This window comes from Microcebus murinus, chromosome 1 (genome assembly GCF_040939455.1).
Source record: "Microcebus murinus isolate Inina chromosome 1, M.murinus_Inina_mat1.0, whole genome shotgun sequence".
NCBI classification, from domain to species: domain Eukaryota; kingdom Metazoa; phylum Chordata; class Mammalia; order Primates; family Cheirogaleidae; genus Microcebus; species Microcebus murinus.
Window position 1 is genome coordinate 241,729 of NC_134104.1, and position 22,037 is coordinate 263,765.

Consider the following 22,037-nt stretch of genomic DNA (forward strand, 5'->3'; position numbering starts at 1 on the left):
TCAGAACTCCCTGCTCGGGAAGAGACGGGAACGGTGTGTGTAGCCTCCCTGGGAGAGACGAGTGACACCACTGGGGTCCCAAGGAGTCTGCGTGTCTGAGAGTCACTTCATCCGGCCTGAGCCGGAGGAACAGCCCGCAGGGGGCAGGGCCCATGGCAAACGCCGCTGTGGCGCCCGGGGACCTCTGCCCTGGGACCGTCTGCTGCACCCACCGCCCGTCCGCGTCACCACGCACACAGCCTCTCGCTGAATTAATCATTAAAATTGCTGTCCCCGGTGAAACTTTGCTTGGAAATTGCGTTGCTGTATAAATTAAGTCCACACATAAGCAGGAGAACCATGCCAGCTGAAGTTCTGTGTACAGAGAGGAGGCAAATATCAACATTCACTTTTCTGTTCACTGTCGCCTCGGCTCTGTGATGGTGCGACTGCTGCGCCCCAGCCGGGCGACGGCGGCCGGGGCCTCAGTGACGCAGACACGCGGCTGACCTGGGTGGTGAGTGACTGGGCAGGGGTGTGGGGAGAACCAACCTGCGAGAAACTTGAACCCAAGGTCAGGTGTGTTTTGTTTCACAAGATTTTCTCCCATATGGGAATGTGAAAAACCACGACCTTGTCAATCTTCCAGGAGAGTCCAAACTCTCGGAGAGCAAGAGTGTGAGCTCGTTAGAACGTGGGCCTGAAACCGGGCACCCTGCACACTTCTGAAGGTTTTTGGCACGCAGGCCGGGCCCACGGACCCGAGAGCACCACGCGCACGTGCCTACCTGCCCACGGTCTGGCGCACAAAGCTGGTGAGCAGCCCTGCGGCGCAGAGCAGCTGCTGCCGGATCTTCTCCAGCTCCTGCTGCTGTTCCCGGAGCTGGTCCGGCCCGTCTGCGCCCTGGGCCCCGCGGGGAGTGCCTCGGTGGCCGCCGCTGCGGAGCGCCTCCTCCTCAGATTCCAGTTCTCTCACCGTCCGCTGGAGCTGGCGGATCTTGTGCTCCTCACGCTGGCGCTGCAACTCTAGCTCTCGCTGTTCACGGCAAAGGGAACACGAAAGCCCTTCTCGTGAGCACTCTGAAGGCACAGCTGTTGAGCGAAAGACCAAGCACACAGCAGCACACGGGGAGACCCTCGGGTCACAAGCAGCACCCTCGGGGCAGGGGTCCTGTTCTGCTTGTGTCTCCAGCACGACCCCTCAAACTAACCCGCCACATACGCCACCGCCCTGGCGTTCTGGGCGCCTCCAGCTCAGAGGCCGCTAACTTATGCCCGAGTCTCCATGGTAAACGTTTTATCTTCATTTTTGAGAACGATTCGGCTTTGTCAGGCCTACAGCAAGCACTCGGGCGCCTGCAGCGCTGACACTGGCCCCACTCACTTGGGCACGGACACATGCGTGTGAACGTGTGCGCGCGAGTGCACACGTATGACCTGCTAGGGAGCCTGAGCACGGCATTGAGTGGGAACCAGGTCACCACATGGCCCCTTGGCCTTGGCCTGACCTCTCTGCACATCAGCCTACCCTCAGCGGCCAGCAGGATGGGAGGTCCGGCTCCCACTGTGGGGGACAGAGCGAGCAGGCAGGGCCAGGAGGGCGTGGTGGCCTCAGCGAAGGCCCAGGCTCCCTGCCCAGGAAAGGTTCAGGGAAGCCACCCAGGCCAGAGGCCCCACCTGGGGAGGTGACAGGTGCGGCTCACAGACCCACCCTCCCAACATCACCTCACTCCACGTGCCTGAGCCCCCCAAGCAAGCAAGGATTATTACTTTATCTACTTTCCAGATGACAGTCAGACGCAGAGGAACTGACAAGTTTACATTGTCCAGAAAAGATGAAACTGGCCCTGAAATGCCTATCTTGGGAGGCTTCAGCAAGCTACAGCTAGAGAAGGATTCTATAATCCAGACCAAATCACCTGCGGTAAAAATAACTCCAAAAGGCTGTATCACTAAAAATATATATCAAGTGCAACATGAAGAATAGCTGTTAATTCAACGTATAAATCATTTTCTTTATATTTTTTAAGCAATCATGTTACCATTAAGATTTTTATAAAAACATCAAAATTAAATAAAATGTTCTGGCTAGAAGCTTTAGATACGGTTTGGGGAAGTTCTCAGAAAGGAAAGGTGCCTTTGAGAGTCCCTGAGGAAGAAGGGAAACACATGTGACACCCCGACACGGCCCCAGGTCCAGAGTCATCTAGGCCCCAAGGGCTCCCCTCACCTACCTCACCAAACTGCCCGGCCCCTCCAGGCCACACTGCGCCCCACTGTGTGCATCTCTACTTTCCGAGACTTGTAATGATACGATGCTCTATTTTGAAGGTTTTCTGACCAGCAAAAAATTTAATCACTGCTGACACACAGTCAAGCCTTGAAAAACATCATGCAAAGTGCAAGCAGCCAGACACAGAGGCGACAGGTCGCAGGCTCCGTTTACACCAAGTGTCCTGAAGGGCCTCTCTCCAGAGAAAGAGAACAGACAGTCGCTGCGGGGCTGGAAGCAGGAGATGGGCAGTGACTCCCTGATCAGTGTGGCCTTCACTTTGGGGCGATGCAAATGTTCTACAAGTGACTGTAGTGATATTTGCTCATCTTTTTGAATAAAACCAGTGTGCAATTTAAATTGGTGAACTGAAAGGTATGTGAATTATATCTCAAAAAGTTGTTGAGAATATCAATCATATACATGATATGCACTTAACCAAACTAATACATTTTGTAATCTGATTTATCCTTATAAAGTTTAGAAAACTAGAGGGTTTTTTTTTTTAGAAACAGATTTTCATTTCTTAATTATTTTATGGAAGGCTAACCACTTAAAAAGACCAGGGCGCTGGTTTTACTTGTGTTTTTAAAAACTTTATATAATTTCATGAAATTAAAAAAAAAAAAAAACAGAAATAGAGGAGGTATTTTTTAAAAAGCTTTTAAAACAATTTTAAAGAGGATAAAACGAATGTCAGTCCAGAAGAGGGTATTATTTTATTGGAAACAAAGGCTCTTGGTTGAATTAAAATGTATCTAAAACGTAAGGGCCACACGAAGAATAGAAGAAGAGGGAGCACTTCCCAGCCCGTCTGACGGGCCATGTTATCCTGATCCTAAAACCAAAGACATCACAAGAGCAGACCAACTGCAGACCAATACCCTGGAAAAATACAGACTATTAATCCTCAACAAAATACTAGCAAACTGCTGGCAACACCTAAGAGGAATTACTCACCATGACCAAGTGGGATTCATCCTTGGAATGTAAGGATGGTTCATCATATGAAAATCAATGTGATACTTTATCATATCACTACAACAGAAGACAAAAACCACAGATCTCAACAGACACCAAAAAAACTTGACAAAATCTAAAACTCTTTCATGATTGAAAAAGAGTTGAACAAACAAGGAGTAGAAGAAAATTACCTATGATAAAGAGCATCTACAAAAACCCACACCTAACATTGTACTCGACAGTGAAAAACTGCCCCCTCCCCCCAACAAGGCCGGGAAGCCTGCTCTTGCCATTTCTGTTCACGCCTGTACTGTACCATCCCCCAGGGTGGCCAGGCAAGAGCAGACATCCTGACTGAAAAGGAAGAAGAAAAGCTACCTCCATCTGCAGCTGACAAGACCTTTCCTTACATATGGAAAAATCACAAAGATCTTGTATAGGGAAAATCCCATTAAAAAATAGTAGACATAATACCCAAGTGCAGCAAGGTTGCAGGATATAAGACTGATACATAAAAATCAACTGCATTGCTACGCACTAGCAATGAATAATCTGAAAATAAAATTAAGAAAATAATTCCATCTACAACCACATGAAAAAATAATACGTAATACTAAATTTGATAAAAGAAGCACAAAACTTATATTCTGAAAGCTACAAAACACTGTTGAAAGAAATCAAAGACCTAAATAAATGGACATTTTGTATTCACGGATCAGAAGACTTAAGATTGTTAAGATGTCAACACTATCCAAAGCGGCCCAGGATTCAGTGCAACCCCTGCCAAAATCCCAATGGCGATTTCTGCAGAATGAAAAGCCAGTCCTCAAATCCATGTGGAATTGCAAGGAGCCCCAAACAACCAAAACAAATCATGAGAAAGAACAACGCTGAGGAATCGCACCCCCACGTCAAACTTGCCCCACAGCCGGAGTGATCCAGACCGCGTGGGGCCGCACCGGGACAGACGCAGCATCCTCCGCCTGCGCCCTCGCCCTCCCGTCCCAGGGTCGCCGCACGTCCTCGCCCTCCCGCGCTGGGCTCGCTGAGCTCTCACCAGCTTCTCCTTTTCTCTCTGCCACTTCCTCCACTTCCCCGCGAGTGCCCGGCTCTGCCTCGTCTGCGCTCCGCTCCGCGTGTCCTCGCGTCCTTCTGGCTCTTTCAAGCGAGTGTGTGACTGTGCTAAGTCTGCCTGCAACCACGCTGGCGTCTCCCTCTCTCTCTCCAGACAGCATCTCAGCTCGCGCTTTTGGATCTGCAGCGCCTCCACGGTCGACCTCAATGCGGCACTTACCTCCTTCTCTCTCCGGACCTCCTCACAGCGCGTCTGCGCCTCGGCCTCGAGCTGCTGCTGCGCGTGCGCGGCCTGCTGCTGCGCCTCTCCCAGCACCGCCTGCAGCTCCAGCACGCGCGCCTTCTCCTCCTGCAGCTTGCGCAGCAGGGCCTGGGGCGCCGGCGTGTCCTGGTGGGCGCAGGCCTCCTGCGTCCTGCGGCTCAGCTGCTCCGTGAGGAGGCGCTCGTGCTGCAGAGCCTCCGACAGCTCCAGCGAGCGGCTCTTCTCCGCATCCAGGTCCTTCTGCAGCTGGGCGAGCTGGCCCCGCTCCTGCGCCAGCAAGGCCTCGAAGCGCGAGTGCTCGATGCGCAGCTCCTTCTGCAGGTTGTCCCGCGCTGTCTGCTCGTGCTTCAGCGCCACGCAGAGCCGGCTGCTCTGTGCACGCTGCTTCTCCAGGGACGCTCTCAACTCCTGGTCAGTGAAAAGATGGGAACGTCAAATGAAGAGGAAAGTATCTGAATGGTTTCCTGTCCAAATTTCTGTTTATGTACTCCAACCCAGCACTTGTACCTTTTGAAATTTATCCTGGGGATCAAAGTATGAGATTTTTTGTCACCCTGCCACCCTCGCTGTGTGATGGAGGCCTCTGGAACCGGCACTGAGTAAACGCACACACGTCCTGGATTCAGAGACGCCCCTCAGAAAGCCACACACCCAGGAGGCTCAGGGACACGCACGTCCCGCTTGCTGTGAATTGTGGCTTCCGTGCTGTTGAGAAGCCCACACCACAGCCCGTGGAGCTGCGGTGGGCTTGTTCTGGAGCCAGGCAACACCGCGAGTGGCCGTGGCCCGCCACTCATCTGCTGTGTACAGACCTCCAGGGCCACCAGCGAGGAGGCTGTGTCCGCCTCGCAGACCAAATGCGCGAGGCAGCGGGCACTGCAGAGCGGGGGCAGCCATCCCTGGTCACTGCGCCTGCCCACCCTATGTCTGTCACCACAAAGGGACAATTTCTCTCTGCCTCACACTCCTGTCAGCTGGGCACACTGGGGAAACGAGCCTCGGCCCACCGGCAGTTACCTCTAGGGACTTGGAGCTCTGGCCCTCCCTCTGCAGGTGCCGAAGCTGCTGCTCCTCCAGCCGGCTCTGCAGGGCATGCTCCTTCCCCCGCTCACTCTCCAGCTCCCGCAGCGCAGCCTGCAGGTCGCTCTCCTTGCCGTCCAGCATGGATCTGTGGGCACGACAGGCAGCCCCGTGCCTCGCATCAGAGACGCTGACAGGGACACACGGGCCAACACCGGGGCCGGGAGCTCCCAGGTCGGCAGGGCAGACCCTGGCCACTTTCCCACCACCCCTCCCGCCCAGACCGCAAATCGAGGAGAGCGGGGCCACATGCTGCCACACCACACCACAGCACACCAGAGGTTGTTTTGCTTTAAGGCCAAGAAAATCGTGGCAACAACCAGGACACTTCCATCTACAGCCAATAGACCCCTGAGGACAGTGCGGGACTGACCGCGGCCAGCACCCCACCTCAGCTGGAGGACCTCCTGCTGCACGGCGTCCAGGGACTTCAGCAGCCTCTCGTTCTCCTGCTTGCACTCACAGAGCTCAGACTTCAGAGCCTTCACGGCGCTCTGCTCCACCGCCAGGAGCTTGCGCACCCCGTTGGCTTTCTCCTGCTCCTCGCTGAGGGTCTTCTGCAGGTCGCTTGCTATGCATTTTTCCTGCTCGACTTTATATGCCAATAGCTCAACTGGAAAGGAGTAAAGAACATCAAACAGCATCATCTGTGGGTTCAAAGCGAGCTGTGTAAGTGACGTTAAAGCAGAAACAAACCCGTGGGGGGATGGAGAGGTATTCATTTTGGGAAGAAACAAAGTTTCTATGAACTACAAGCCATCATTTCTGGTGGAGCCAAGACGCTCACCGAGATCTCTATTCTCTAAGCCCTTCTCCTCCCAGGTCCCACTCTCTCTGTGGACATCCTAAAATGCCACGAACCCACCACTCTACCCTGAGTGCCTCCAACAGAGACAACTCCAGGCCCAGATGGCTTCACTGGAAAGTTCTCCCAAAACTTAAGGAAGAAATAACCCCAGTTCCAGACAAACTCCTCTGGAAATCTTGGAGAGGGGCCGGGCGCGGTGGCTCACACCTATAATCCTAGCACTCTGGGAGGCCAAGACAGGCGGATTGCTCAAGGTCAGGAGTTCCAAACCAGCCTGAGCAAGACCGAGACCCTGTCTCTACTATAAATAGAAAGAAATTCATTGGCCAACTAATATATATAAAAAGAATTAGCCGGGCATGGTGGCGCATGCCTGTAGTTCCAGCTACTCGGGAGGCTGAGGCAGCAGGATTGCTTGAGCCCAGGAGTTTGAGGTTGCTGTGAGCTAGGCTGACACCACGGCACTCACTCTAGCCTGGGCAACAAAGTGAGACTCTGTCTCAAAAAAAAAAAAAAAAGAAAAAAGAAAAAAAAAGAAAGAAAGAAATCCTGGAGAGGGCCTGGCACTGCTCCAACACCAAGACCAGGAAAGGGCACGGAGAGGAAACAAGACCAGCGCCCTCGTGCACGCAGGGCACGTAGGTGCTGCCAGCCCAGCCCGGCGGCGTGTAAAAGGAAAAACCCAGGTGAGAGGCCCTGGCTGAACGCAAGGCCGCTCCCTTGATAGAACCCAAACATAGAGGTTCCTCGCGCTGACCAAGGGCGTCTGCCCCACACACAAGTGCAAGCTGAGCCGCTACCCCCAGAGCAGGGGCAAGGAAGGGCATCTGCCCAAGGCCCGGACCAGCATGACACACAACAGAAAAAAGGTGGATGGGAAGCAGAAAACAAATACAACATCATTTATCCACAGGTGACCCTTGAGTCCACACAAACATTTCCAAAGAATCTAAATTAGGTATGGAAGAGAATCAGGGCCCAACACGCTCAGTGCCCGGCACGGGACATCCCCCAAGGCGGGGCCTGCTCTGCCCGGCCCCTCCTGGCTCTGACAGGTAGCGCGGGACGATCCCCACTTAGTTCCAAGAGACGAGAAACGCAGCAGCTTTGGCGTCCCGACGCCCCAGCAGGCACCTGACGAGAGTGGACATTCTGGCTCCTGAGACCGCACCGAGCAGCCCCAGGGGCCTCCCCACCCTGTGCGCACACCTGGCCACACAGGCGGGGGCCGGGGGGGCTGGCGGGGGGCATGGGCACAGCACCCACCCTGCCTGCGCAGCTGGTGCTCCTGCCAGCTCCCGCGGGCCTCCACGCTCGTCAGCGCCGCACACAGCTGCTGCAGCTTCTCCTGGTTCTGCAGGTGCGTGAGGCGCAGCTGGGCGCGCAGAGCCTGAATCTCAGACAGCAGGCTGCTCCTGTCGGACGCACGGAGGTGCTCCAAGGACTTCTCCTGCAGGTCTCCCTGGGGGCACGGGAGGCGGTGAACAGACTGAGCACCAGGTGTGGACCTCCATGCACCCCGCCCCACCCCCGCCACTGCGAGCCTACGCTCCAGCTGCTCCGGGACAAGCCTGTTGCTGGTGAGTCTGGTGCTGGGACACAGTGGCCCCTGGGGGCCTCATTTCCGGGACCCTCTCCTGCAGCTGCCAGGCCTGGCGTGCCAGAGCCCGCCGTGCTGAGCAGTCGAGGCGTCACGTGTGGACCGAAGCATGACTTACTCCATTAGTCACAGCCACATTCCAAGGCCGGGAGAAACATGTGAACTGAAGTTCACACACTCAACAGGCTCTGTCTCCTTTTCCACCAGTGCGGGGCTCCTGGGATAAATCAAGGCATGGACACCGGGCTGTCACTCACTTGAGCCTGGACGACCTTCTCCAGCCTCTCAAACAGGCAGTCTCGGCCCCCGGGGTCTGCGCTGCCAAGCCCAGGCTGCAGCTGGAGCTTCAGCGTCTTCCATTCCTTGTCAAACGCCTCCTGCACAACCTGCAGAAACTCCCCTCTCCAATCAAGGCACAGCTCGGAAAGTTCCTAAAACATCGAAACAAGAGACTTGGTGTTCTCACAGATGCATTCTGCAGGTGTTGTGTGGACCGAACATCTGTGTCCCCAAATCTACGCTGAAGCCCTAACCCCAGAGGGCCGGCACACAAACCCAACCCTGCCAGCACTCTGATTTCCGGCGTCAGCCTACAGAGTGGGGAGAGTCAGGCCTGCCAACTGGCTGCGGCAGCCACGCAGGCCGACAGCTGTCAGTGCAGAAATCACTCTGGCAAAAGAGACGACACACAGTGCCAGGATCACTGGGGGCTCAGGAAGCAAACCAGTATTGTAAGCAGAGAAGAGACCATGAAAAAGATAATGAAAAGAGCAAGATTGAGCGAAATGTCAGCAAACGTCTTTGCTTCTTTTTCCGCTGCTACACCTGTGAGGCCCTGGTCTGCAGGGGCTGCAGCTGGAGGGGCTGCCCTGCTGTGCCAGCCGAGGGCAGTGGGTGGTGCATGGGGAGGACTGTGGCGCTCCACTGGCATCCTGCGGGCACCAGCGTCTGCCAGGCACGCTCCAGGCACCAGGACCAAGCCCTTCCCTCCCTGGTGAGCTCTGACCCCGGCTCAGAGAAGCACAGGGAGGAGCCCCGGGGCCGGCGTCCTGGTGCCAGGAGGAGGCTGGCAGGGGAGGGGAGGGGTGGGAGGACACCCTGCCAGGCCGAGTCCTCACGTGACCAGATCAGACCCACTCAGCCTACCCTCAGCTCACCCCAGCCAGCCAGCACCGCAGCAAGGACCTTCCTTTGGGAACTGCCCCCAGGTGGGGGGTCCAGGATTCTCTTCCACTTGTTTTTAGTGACACCAAATCAAGCCCTGCACAGCCCTCTCCAGACAGAGCTATTGCTGTAAGCTCCTTAAATTCTTTCAAAAAAAGGGGTACGTGAGGTCCAAAATAAAAACTTTTCTTGGAGTTCACATCTAGGTTTTAAAAAAAGGTTTTTTTTTTTTTTTAGGTAAAACGAAAAGCCTGCATTTTCCCACTTATGGACCAAGCGATTCCTTTACCTTCTCTCCTTTTTTGGGTGCTGCTTCCAGGAGGCCCTGCCCCTCCCTGGGGATGGGGTCCAGGGGTGCACGTGGCTCCCCTCTGCTCAGAGCGCTGAGGGGCCCGCAGCTCTCGGACAGGGCCAGGATCTGGCGGCTCTCCTCACGCACCATCTGCAGCAAGGCCTGTGGCGGGAAGACACGTAGAGCGGGAGAACCGGCCCGGCCCACTGTCCACCCACTGCGCTGCCGCCACCCCGCGAGGAGGGGAGCGCTGGAGATGGCAGCCGGTGCGGCCCATCCGTGGGCTCCACTCTTCTCCCCAAAACCTTCGGAGACAGTGAGGAGGCCAGTTTTAGAAAGGGAATGTCTGTAGGAGACACTCCCAGGACAGCCCCACAAGTCCCCCCACCTGCAAGCGAGACCCACTCCTGGCCTGTGCCCCAGAACGAGTGCCCCCCACGGGCTCGAAGGGCTCTTCCTGCCTGATGGGAGGACACCCCCAGGGGCCAGCACAGACGGTGCCCAGAGGCCCAGTGGGGGTGGGTTGGACGGCCCAGCCCACCAAGGCCCAGCTGGGCCAGGCAGGGAGGAAAGGGCAGGCCTCTCCAAGGGGACAGGATGTGCTTCTGGACGAGGTCTGCCTTTGCGGTCGGGCACCCGGGAAAGCCGTGGCCTTCCTGATGCCGGGGGAGACATGGGAAGGAGCACACTGGGGACACCGCGAGGTTGGGGCCGCACACAGTCCTGGTGGCTGCAGCTGAGCCAGGGTGGGGCCTGCCCGTCAGGAGCCAGCCGAGAGACAAACCACAAGTGCTGACTTCAGGGAAAACATGAAGAGCAGGACACAAAGGCCTGGACTCGTCCCCAGGGCTCTGAGGGAGGTCTGCTCCCAGGGGGCAGAGGGCAGCCCAGGCACGGTCACCCACCGTAAGGCCAGTCCCCAGGACCAAAAAAACAAAACACAGTCACTTCCCAACAGACGGTCGTAGCTATGACCCCTAAATCCGGCAAGCGGAGTTGCGGTTCTGTCTCTGCTGGTTACAGCACAGGCGCAGAAGGTGCCACAGGGGCACGGGTGCCCTCTCCCGGGACCCGTGTCCGGACACCAGTGGCATCAAACCAGGGTGGCGCTGGAGCTGATGGCGCCATCAGGGAGTCAGCAAGACTCCAGGGAGAGGTGGGAGGTGTAGTGGGCGCCCGCCCTCCTCGCCAGCCCTACCTTCACGTGCTGCGCGTGGGCGTCCTTCCCTTTCATGGCTCCTGGCAGCTGTTGAGACCTTGACCTTCTGGAGACGGGGCCATGAGCAGGAGCCTCGGGTCCCCCTGATCGTGGACTCAGTTTCCCTCCGAAACCTGAGCCGTCACCTAAAGACATCACAGGGTCTGGGTCTGTGGGGGGTTCCTTGAAGACGCATGGCGGGGCGCAGGGCGGAGCAACAGGACCAGTGGCACGCAGCCCATGGCACCCCGCCGAGGAGCACAGGGGTGGCCAAAGGATGCACCAACACTTTCATAAAACGTGGTAAGATGAGAATCGCACACATTAAGAAAAAGCATGTTTAGTATGTTAATGTCTATGATTTAAACATAAATCTATGGGTGTCTGAGCTCACTCCACTCAGGAAAAGAGAACATGCCTGACGGGTGGGGCAAGGCCCAAACCCAGCTGGCTGGGGCTGAGCAACCCACACGTGGCCTGGAACCCAGACACCAGCTCCTCAGTCTGGCGGGAGGGAGGGGGCTTGGGGGCAGGCACTCAGGGAAGCAAGGCAGGGGCGTGTCAGGGACAGAGACGCAGCTGAGGAAGTGCCTGAGGAAAAACAGGATTGGATCTTCCCGCAGCTTCTCTCCACAGCAACCCACGCAGGGGCAGCAGCTCAGGACACAGGCGGAGGACAGGACGCCAGGGAGACAGCACCCCCTGGTGAGTGAAGCTGCAGTCCACAAGCCTAGACATGCACAGGAAACATCCTGACAGGAAACATCCTGACACGAAACAGAGAGCACGCTGGCAAGAAACCAAGAGTAAATACAGCAAATAGAAGAGAAGCTCAGAAAAGTTATAATGAACATGTTCAGAAAAATCAGAAGAACATTGTTCATGAAACAGGAAATGAAGCGATAAGAGCAAGAAACAGTTAGGAAATAAGAAACCGCTCCTAGAAATTTAAAATAGGAGGACCGGGCACAGTGGCTCACGCCTGTAGTCCCAGCTGCTCAGGAGGCTGAGGCAGGGGCATCACTTGAGCCCAGGAGTCTGAGGTTGAGTCCAGGAGTCTGAGGTTGCTGTGAGCTGTGCTAAAGCCACTTCCCTCATGCCTAGGCAAGAGAACAACATCCTGCCTCAAAAATAAATAAATAACCGAGTAGCTGAATGGATAAAAAAAAACAAAAACAAGACCCAACTGCATGTTGTCTACAAGAAACACACTTCACCTACAAAGACACACTGAAAGACTGAAAATAAAAGGATGGAAACAGATATTTCTAGAAACCAGTGGAAACCAACAACGAGGAGGAATACCTATACTTCTAACAGATAATAGATTTCAAGACAATAACTGTAAAAACAGACTAAGAGGTCATTATATAATGATAAAGGGGTCAACTCATCAAGAGGATGTAACAATTCTAAACAAATGTGCAGCCAAGACTGGAGCACCCAGATACAAAGCAAATATCAGAGCTAAAGAGAGAAACCCCAATCTACTAGTCACTGCAGAGCCCAACACCCCATTTGCAGCACTGACAGATCATCCAGACAGAAAACCAACAATGAAACACTGGACTTAATCTGCACTATAGGCCAAATGGACCTTACAGATGTTTATAGAATATTTCATCCAACAGCTGAAGAATTCACATTCTTCTCAGTTCATGGGTCACGCTCAAGGATCACGTAAGGGCGGCCTTGCAAACCTAACAGGAAAACACCTAATCCTACAATTTCCCCAGTAACAGTTACTCTCGAGCTCTCGAACTGACAGGCACCCTGCAGTTCTGCTTTGCACAACTTCTGAAAAAGCAGCACAGATGGGAAAGAAATGTAAATCTCTCTCTTTCAAAATTGTTGTTTGAGAGTCTGCTTTTACAGATTCCTGATTAAACAGCAGGAGAACAAGCTACAGCTTCAACCATATTCCAAGGATAGAGTCACATCTCCTGGGAAAATCCCTTCCCTGAGGAAAGGCAGGAAGCCAACTTTCCAACTTTAACATCCTTGCAGTTTTTGCTCTCTACCTGCTGCCGCTTTTGTTATCAACTGGCAGCCAGCACTTTTTTTCTACATCCCCCTTAAAATCAGTGAGCGACTTGGCCTCACTGTTGGCATCTCCCTTCTCTTTCCTTGGGATGCCAGGACACCTCTTTCTCTCCCCCTTCCTGTCCCCCCTTTCTTTCTCTCTCTCTCTTACCCTCCTCCTCTAAAAGAATTAAATAAACATTTTTACTTTTATACCTTAATTTCTGCATGAGAAATCTTTCTCCATGCGCGCTGTGAGCACCTGCTAGAGCACTTCCCACCCTAATAGACAGACCGTATGTTAGGCCACAAAACAAGTCTCAAATTCAAAAAAACTGAAATCATACCAAATATTTTCCTTGACCACAAAGGAATAAAACTATAAATCAATAACAAGAACATTGGAAAACATACAAACACATGGAAATTAAACAATATGTATGTTCCTTAATGACCACTGGGTCAATGAAGAGATTAAGGAAATTTAAAAATTTCTCAAAACAATTGAAAATAAAAATACAACATATTAAAACTTACAGCACAAGCAGTAAAAAAGGGAAAGTTTATAGCAATAAGTGTCAACATCAAAAAAGTAGAAAAGCTTCAAATAAACAACCTAACAATATATCCCATAAAACTAGAAAAACAGGAGCAAACCAAATCCAAAATTAGTAGAAGAAACAATAAAGATCAGAGAAATAAATGAAATTGAAACCCAAAAAACAATACAAAAAAGATCAATGAAATTAAAAGTTTGTTTTTTGAAAAGATAAAATTGAGGCCGGGCGCGGTGGCTCACGCCTGTAATCCTAGCTCTCTGGGAGGCCGAGGCGGGCGGATTGCTCAAGGTCAGGAGTTCGAAACCAGCCTGAGCAAGAGCGAGACCCCGTCTCTACTATAAATAGAAAGAAATTAATTGGCCTATATATATATATAAAATTAGCCGGGCATGGTGGTGCATGCCTGTAGTCCCAGCTACTTGGGAGGCTGAGGCAGAAGGATTGCTTGAGCCCAGAAGATTGAGGTTGCTGTGAGCTAGGCTGACGTCACGGCACTCACTCTAGGCTGGGCAACAAGTGAGACTCTGTCTCAAAAAAAAAAAAAAAAAGAAAAGAAAAGAAAAGAAAAGAAAAGATAAAATTGACACACCTTTAGCCAGACTAAGAAAAAACAGAGAAGACCCAAACAAAGTTGGAGATGAAAAAGGGGCATTATGACTGACACTGCAGAAGTCCAAGGGTCATTAGGGACTGCTATGAGCAACGACACGCCAATAAATTGCAAAACCCAGAAAAATTGGACATATTCCTAGACTCATACAACCCACCAAGACTGAACCAGGAAGAAATCCAAAGCCTGAATAAACCAATAACAAGTAACGAGACAGAAGCAATAATGAAAAGTCTCCCATCAAAGAAAAGCCCAGGAACCAAAGGCTTCACTGCTGAATTCTACCAAGCATTCAAAGAAGAACTAATACCAATCCTACCTAAACTACTGCAAAAAATCAAGGAGGAGGAGCTACTCCCAAATTCATTCTATGAGGCCTGTATCACCCTGATACCAAGACCAAAGGCACAACAAAAAAGAAAACTCTAAGCCAATATCTCTGATGAATGTAGACACAAAAATCCTCAATAAAACACTAGCAAACCAAATTCAACAACACATTAAAAAGATTATTCATCATGATCAAGTGGGATTCATCCCAGGGATGCAAGGATGATTCGATGTAGATATTAGGTCATTAAATATGAAATGTCCAATTTTGATTAACAGTGTAGCTTATTATACCTCAAACAAGAAGCAGTACAATTAATCAAAGTGTGCACCTAAACTGTCAACACAGTTTTGCCATCTTTAACGATAGCCTGTTTATGTCAGCAGCAAAGAAGCCTGGAGAGCGAGTGGCGATGAAATGGGGAAAATAGTTTTCCACAGCTTGTTGAGAATGAAATATTTTTCCTTGCAAGAAGTGGTCCAAAGCCTGGGAGAAATGGTAATCGGTTAGCACAAGGTCTGGTAAATAAGGTGGATGACAGAGAGTTTCCAAGTCTAGCATCTGTAGTTTGAGCAGCATTTTTTGTAGGACATGTAGTTAAGTGTTGTCTTGCAAGAGGACTAGCCTGTGCTATTTGGGCAATCTCGGCTGCTTAATCGCAAACATCCTCATCATTTTGTCCAACTGGTTGCAGCAGACATCCACTGTAATAGACTGACCAGGTTTCATGAAACTATAGCGGACAATGCCAGTGCTGGACCACAAAACAGACACCATTAGCTTTTCTTGATAAATATTCAGTTTGGTCACCCTTATGTCATGACAACAAAGAAAGGCAAGCTTCAAGACTATTTCTCTTCTGATGCTCATTTAATCCATGCAGTACCCATCTATTCAGCTTCTTTACCTTGCCCATTTGCTTCAAATGGTGCAATATTGTTGGAATAGTAACGTCAAATCTTGCTGCTAATTCACACGTAGGTTGAGATGGATTCGCTTCCACTACAGCTTTCAGCTCATCATTATCCACCTTGGTCTCAGGTCACCCACGTGGCTCAATTTCAAGACTAAAATCACCAGAATGGAACTTCTCAAACAATCAACGTACTGTGCATTCATTAGCCACATCCTTCCCAAACACTTTCAATGCAACTGATCATATCAACAGAAGAAAGGACAAAAACCATATGATCATTTCAACTGATGCTGAAAAAGCATTCAATAAAATTCAACATTCCTTTGTGATAAAAACTTTCAAAGAAACTGGGTATGGAAAGAACTTTCCTCAACACAAATAAAAGCTATAAATGACAGACCCACAGCAAATATCACACCAAAAGTGGGGAAAAGATTCTGAAAGCCTTTCCTCTAGACATGGAATAAGACAAGGATGCCCACTTTCACCACTGTTATTCAACATGGTACTAGAAGTTCTAGCTGGAACAATCAGAGAAGAGAAAGAAATAAAGGGCATCCAAATTGGAAAGGAAGAAGTCAAATTGTTCTTGTTTGCAGACAATATGATCTTATATCTAGAGAAACCTAAAGACTTCACAAAAAAACAATTAGAACTGATAAACATAAACAAATTTAGTAAAGTTGCAGGATACAAAATCAACATCTAAAAATCAGTAGCATTTCTATATGGCAACAGCAAATAATCTGAACAAGAAACCAAAAGAGTAATCCCATTTACAATAGCTACAAATAAAATACCTAGAAACAAACTTAACCAAAGAAGTGAAAGATCTCTACAATGAAAACTATAAAACACTAATGAAAGAGATTGAAGAGGATATAAAAAAATGGAAAGATATTCCATGCTTATGGACTGCAAGAATCAATATTGCTAAAATGTCCATGCTACCCAGAGCAATCTACAGATTCAGTGCAATCTCCATCAAAATACCAATGACATTCTTTCACAGAAATAGGAAAAATAATCTTAAAATTTACATGGAACCACAAAAGATTCAGAATAGCCAAAGACTTTCCTTTTTTTTTCCCTAATCAATTTATTAATTCTTATCATCTTGACAGCTGACATCAATACTTTAACAAAATCACTTAAAATTAGCCAAATATCTAAGATACATACACAAAAGATACACGATTTAAAACCATTTAAAAAGTAATAGATACCATAATTTGTACTTGGCCGTAACTTCTATATTCAGAAATGATTGTAAAATTAAAACCGAAGATAAAAACTATATACCATATACTTTGAGTGATTTACATCTTAGAAAACAAAGGCAGTCTTTCACTGTTACAGATTTAGTGTCTCTGGTGGGTTGAGGAGAGATAGACCATGATACTTTAGCCAAAGACTTTCTGAGCAAAAAGAATAAAACTAGAGGAATGACATTACCTGACTTCAAATCATACCGCAGACCTGTGGTAACCAAAACAGCATGGTATTGGCATAAAAACAGACACATGGACCAATGGAACAAAGTGAAGAACTCGGCAATAAATCCACACATCTATAGTGAACTCACATTCAACAAAGTTTCTAGGAATATACAGTGGAGGGAAAGACAGTTTCTTCAATGGTGCAGGAGAAACTGGATATCCACATGCAGAAGAATGAAACTAGATTCTTCTTTCTCACCATACACAAAAATCAAATCAAAATGGATTAAAGACTTAAATCTAAGACCCCAAACTATGAAACTACTTTAAGAAAACATTGGAGGCTGGGCACAGTGGCTCACGCCTATAATACTAGCACTCTGGGAGGCCAAGGCGGGTGGATTGCTCGAGGTCAGGAGTTCGAAACCAGCCTGAGCAAGAGGGAGACCCATTCTCTACCATAAATAGAAAGAAATTAATTGGCCAACTGATATATATAGAAAATATTAGCCGGGCATGGTGGCGCATGCCTGTAGTCCCAGCTACTCGGGAGGCTGAGGCAGTAGGATCGCTTGAGCCCAGGAGTTTGAGGTTGCTGTGAGCTAGGCTGACGCCACGGCACTCACTCTAGCCTGAACAACAAAGCGAGACTCTGTCTCAAAAAAAGAAAAAAAAAGAAGACATTGGGAAACACTGGAGGACACTGGTCAGGGCAAGGACTTCCTGAGTAGTAACCCCAAAGCACAGGCAATGAATGCAAAACTGGACAAATGGGATCACATCAAGCTCAAAAGCTTCTGCACAGCAAAGGAAACAGTCAACAAAGTAAAGAGACAACCCATAGAATGGGAGAAAATATCTGCAAACTACCCATCTGACAAGGGCTTAGTAACTAGAATATATATGGAGCTCTAACCACTCAATAATAAAATATCAAATAATCTGATTTAAAAATGGGCAAAGGATTTATATAGACATTTCTCAAAAGAAGACAAATGGCCAACAGCTGTATGAAGAAATGCTCAACATCACTAGTCATCAGAGAAATGCAAATCAAAACTACGAGATACCATCCCATCCCAGTTAAATGGCTTTTATCAGAAAGGCAATAACGAATGGGGGTGAGGATGTGGAGAAAGGAGAGCCCTCGTTCACTGTTGGTGGGAATGTAAATAGTGCAACCACTATGGAGAATAGTATGGAGGTTTCTCAAAAAACTAAAAATAGAACTAACATATACCCGGCAATCCCACTGCATACTGATTTCAGCATATTGAAAAGATAACCGCACTCCTGCGTTTACTGAAGCGCTATTCACAATAGCCAAGATCTGGAATCAACCGAAGTGTCCATCAACAGATGAATGAATGAAGAAAGTGTGGTACATATATACAATGAAATATCCTACAGCCACAGAAAAGAATGAAATCCTGACATTTGCAACAATGTGGATGAAAGTGGAGAACATTACATTAAGTGAAATAAGCCAAGCACAGAAAGACAAATCTCGAATATTCTCACTCATATGTGGAAGCTGAGTATTAAAACAATTGATCTTGTGGAGACAGAGAGTAGAATGATGGTTACCAGAGGCTGAGAGGGGTAGTAGGGAGGAGGGGATGAAGTAGGGATGGTTAATGGGTGGAAAAATGTAGTTAGTTAGACAGAATGAAAATTTGGTAGCACAACAAACTGACTATAATCCATGATAAGTTAGGGCATACTTTATAATAACTAAAAGAGAGGAATTGGAATGTTCCTAACACAGAGAAATGTCAAATGCCTGAAGCGACGGACACCCCAATTACCCTGATTCAATTAATCTACACTGTATGCCTGCACCAAAGGATTGCATGTACCCTGTAAAGACATGCAGCAGGTTTCATGTGGCCATAAAATAAAAAAAATTAAAAAGCTATCAACGAGGCCCAGACCAGCAGGTATAAACTGGAGAAGCAGAACATTCACAGCCTTGGAGTCTCTTGCGAAAAAAGAAGAAAACCTGGCAGATGCCACCACAGCAAGGGAGCCGCAAGACTCCACGCACCTCCTGCCCCGAAGCCCAGGGGGCACTCGGCCCCCACGTGCAGTCTTGAGGACATTGCTGCAGTCACCACTCTACCCCTCTCAAATGTGTTCTGAAACCTACAGACAGACGGTGGGACCGTTCCCAACGTAGGGGACAGGGGATGGGTGGGGAGGCCAAGGCACCTGGGTACAAACAAGGGGGCCTCTGCCCAGTCTCTGCCCCAAAAAGACGTCTGAAACAGTGTGTGGCTTCCGGTGTCTTCTGTAAAGGACACTATTGGGACAACAGGCAAAACCGGAGCGTGGTCTACAGAGGACACCAGCCTTGCGCCAGTGTGGGTGACCTGGTGCCCAGCATCACACTGCGCCCTGGTCACGTGACACACACTGGAAAGCCTGAGGAGTCTCGGGGCACAGGGCAGGGCAGGGCGGGGCACACGTGGCAAAAGGGGACTTGGGGAGCTAGGGAAGGACATTCGGAATTTCTTATACTACTTTGTAGTCTGAAACTGCCAAATAAAAAGTTAAAAAAAGGTAACTGACTCACTTTCTTCACTTCCATCATTGTTTCCTTCTAACCTGAGAGGAGGTGAACGTAACGTTTCTTGAGAATCAACAGATGTTATGATGAAATCTTCGACATCTTTCTCCTGTTCAGATAGGGGACACTTTTAAGTGGTCATGAAATAACAATCAATCACATCACAGAGCTGAACTTGCCAGAGGAAAACTTCCTAAGGCTTGAATTCATCGTCTTCCCGCATAGAACCCCAAGGAAAGTACTCACAAACTCGTGACTATATCGAGGCCACCTGCTTCTAATAACTTAATCAGACCCACTCACACCTGTTTAGGGGTAAGGTAGCCACTAGCCAATATTTCAGATTTTAAAACTTTTCTGCATGAAATGATAGTCTATGGGTATCTCTGATAATATGTATCTGCTAAGTTATTCTTTATCTTATCTTACTCAAGACATGCCAAATACTAAAATAATTGTTAGAAAAAATAGAATCTAACTCAAAATAATAAATTGAAATATTCTTAAAATTAATTAACATTATGTGTGAAACCTGTTAAATATGAAACACTACTGAAAATAAATCTAAAAAACGCAACCAAAGAACCCTCGTGCAAATTACACAGGAAGATGGTGCACGGCTGTGCCCCTTGGAATCAGCGTCAGTTGAGAGACCGCGCAGAGCAAACTTCGGAGGAGGCCAACGCATCTCAGTGTCTGAGACCCGAAAGGCCCCCGTGTGCACATGACAGCAGTCTGTGGGCAGCTGGCTCCCCACAGCACTGTGAGGCGCCTGTGTGTAAGGTGCTGAGTCAACAATGGCAGCTGCCGTGAGGCCAGCCAGCCACGTGCACACCCCCAAGGGAGCCCTGGCCAGGGGCAGGGGCACCTACCACAGGCGTCCTCTCCACAGGCGGGTGGTCGGCCAGCGGAGACCCTGCCCACGGTGGGGCCTGTCCTGCTGCAGACACGCCCGGGTGACAAAGCAGCCCCGGCTCACTGGCCAGCAGCAGCGAGGCCTGGGTCCCGTCCTGCAGGGAAGCGTCCGCGCTGCGCAGGCTCAGCACGTCCGAGCGGGGCGTGAGGAGGAGGCTGGGCTGGGGCTCCAGGGCCGAGTCCTTCCTGAGGACCTCAGGGGAGCTCCAGGAGGACAGGTCCAGCACCCGGACCGGGCTCTTCAGGGGCTCGGCCAGGTCACTGCGTCTTGGGGCACGGGCGCCGCCAAGCACACGTGCTGGTGAAGAATGGGGCCTGTCCTGCAATTCTAATGTTTCTTGAATGGGAAAGTTTGGCATTTCGTTTCTTATCAAATAGTTCTCATCTTTAACAGCATCAGTTAGATCCCTCATGGTTTTGTCGGCATCAAATGCATCAACAGGAGGTGATGTGTCAGTTTCTTCACCGTTGTGGGAACCACCACTCGAACTGTTTTCTAACCCAAATGCTGATGCAAACGGCTGTTGAAATTTAAAGTCTGCAGTGCTGACATCCTGGAAGGTCGCAGAATATATCAGATGGTTCAATTTTTCTTGAAGTTCTTTCACCTGAGCTATGAGGTCGACTTTCTGCAGCTGACAATCTTCCAGTACTTTTTCCTTGCCCTGAAGGTAGAAAGGATACACACAGTAAAACAATGGAGCCCTCTAGGGCGTCTCAAATGTGTCTGTCTGAGCACATGGTGGGGAGATCATTCCCTGATGAGCCCTTGGCCCCTCTAAGTGCTTAACATTTCAAGTTAATTTAATTCCATGAAATACAGAATCAAAGCTTAAATCTCTTTGCTTAAAAAATAATTATTAGCTGAGCGAAGCAGCTTGTGCCTGTGATCCGAGCACTCTGGGAGGCCAAGGCAGGAGGATTGCTTGAGGTTAGGAGTCTTAGACCAACCTGGGCAATAGTGAGACCCCATCTCTACAAAAAATAGAAAAATTAGCTGGGCATAGAGGTGCACACCTGTAGTCCCAGCCACTGGGGAGGCTGAGGCAGGAGGATCACTTGAGCCCAGGAATTGGAAGCTGCAGTGAGCTATGATGACACCACTGCACTCTACCCAGGCAACACAGCAAGACTCTATCTCAAAAAATAAATACATAAAGACAGTTATCATAACCTATTTCTGTTGTAATTTACTTAGGACACAAGGTTTGTGCGAGAAAAAAAGTACTAGAAGGCTCTTTGAACACTAAAAAACACACAACTGTGATTTATGTAATGAATGCAGAGTTTGTTGATCCATAACTTCTAAGAATTTGGTGATCAGCTCATGAACCCACAGGCTGAGTTTTCTCTTAAGAATTCAAACAACAGCTCCGACCGTGAGGGCGCTGAGCCCAGCGTGTGGTGCAGAGATGGTGGAGGGCTCTCCACACACCACGTGTTTCCTGAGGGTACCTGATGGATGTGCGAAACCAGAGTCAGGCATCTTCTCGAGAAATGCAGGCCTGGGCCTCGTGCTTCCCTAAGACCACGAGGCCTGTGCACTTTGGAATTCAAAACCTTTCAGGTCCTAAAGACCGAGGTGGTACACACGGCATGGCAGTGTGCCCACTCTCCACGCACATGCATGGAACATCCAGCAACACGCACAACACGCCAGCCAGGCCGCGAGGGGTGCAGTGAGCGTGGGCCGGAGCGGGCTTCAGTGCCGAGCAGGCTTTGGCACCGCACTTCGGAGAACAAAACCACCAGCCAGTCTTGGCTCTAAGAGCCTGTGGGTGTCAGAACTTGGAGGAGGAGTCGTGGGCCTGTTGTGTCAGCAGCAGCAGCAAGAGCTGCCGACCGGGAGGACCCTGTGGCAGCGCTGAGGCTCCCATGGCCCTCAGGACTCTGGACACGCCCTGCACTCCAGTGTGCTCAAGGCTCCGCCACCAGGAAAAGAAACCTCAACTTTTTCTCAAGTAAAATCTGAGGTTCATTGCC

General features: G+C 49.8%; 1 protein-coding gene across 3 annotated transcripts in view; it reads right to left on the bottom strand.

Moving 5' to 3' along the window:
- Nucleotides 1–22,037, bottom strand: part of PCNT (pericentrin) — a 115,222-nt gene that overhangs the window by 10,356 nt on the left and 82,829 nt on the right. For 2 of the 3 annotated variants that reach the window (XM_012780084.3, XM_012780079.3), the window contains 10 exons: nucleotides 20,012–20,719; nucleotides 19,146–19,248; nucleotides 10,693–10,838; nucleotides 9,492–9,656; nucleotides 8,296–8,469; nucleotides 7,705–7,900; nucleotides 6,021–6,243; nucleotides 5,568–5,718; nucleotides 4,272–4,958; nucleotides 768–1,015 (listed from right to left, as the gene is read on the bottom strand). In XM_012780084.3, coding sequence (XP_012635538.2) covers nucleotides 768–1,015; nucleotides 4,272–4,958; nucleotides 5,568–5,718; nucleotides 6,021–6,243; nucleotides 7,705–7,900; nucleotides 8,296–8,469; nucleotides 9,492–9,656; nucleotides 10,693–10,838; nucleotides 19,146–19,248; nucleotides 20,012–20,719 — 2,801 coding nt within the window. The remainder of the gene's footprint in view (nucleotides 1–767; nucleotides 1,016–4,271; nucleotides 4,959–5,567; nucleotides 5,719–6,020; nucleotides 6,244–7,704; nucleotides 7,901–8,295; nucleotides 8,470–9,491; nucleotides 9,657–10,692; nucleotides 10,839–19,145; nucleotides 19,249–20,011; nucleotides 20,720–22,037) is intronic. The other variant, XM_012780083.3, reaches the window with a different exon arrangement.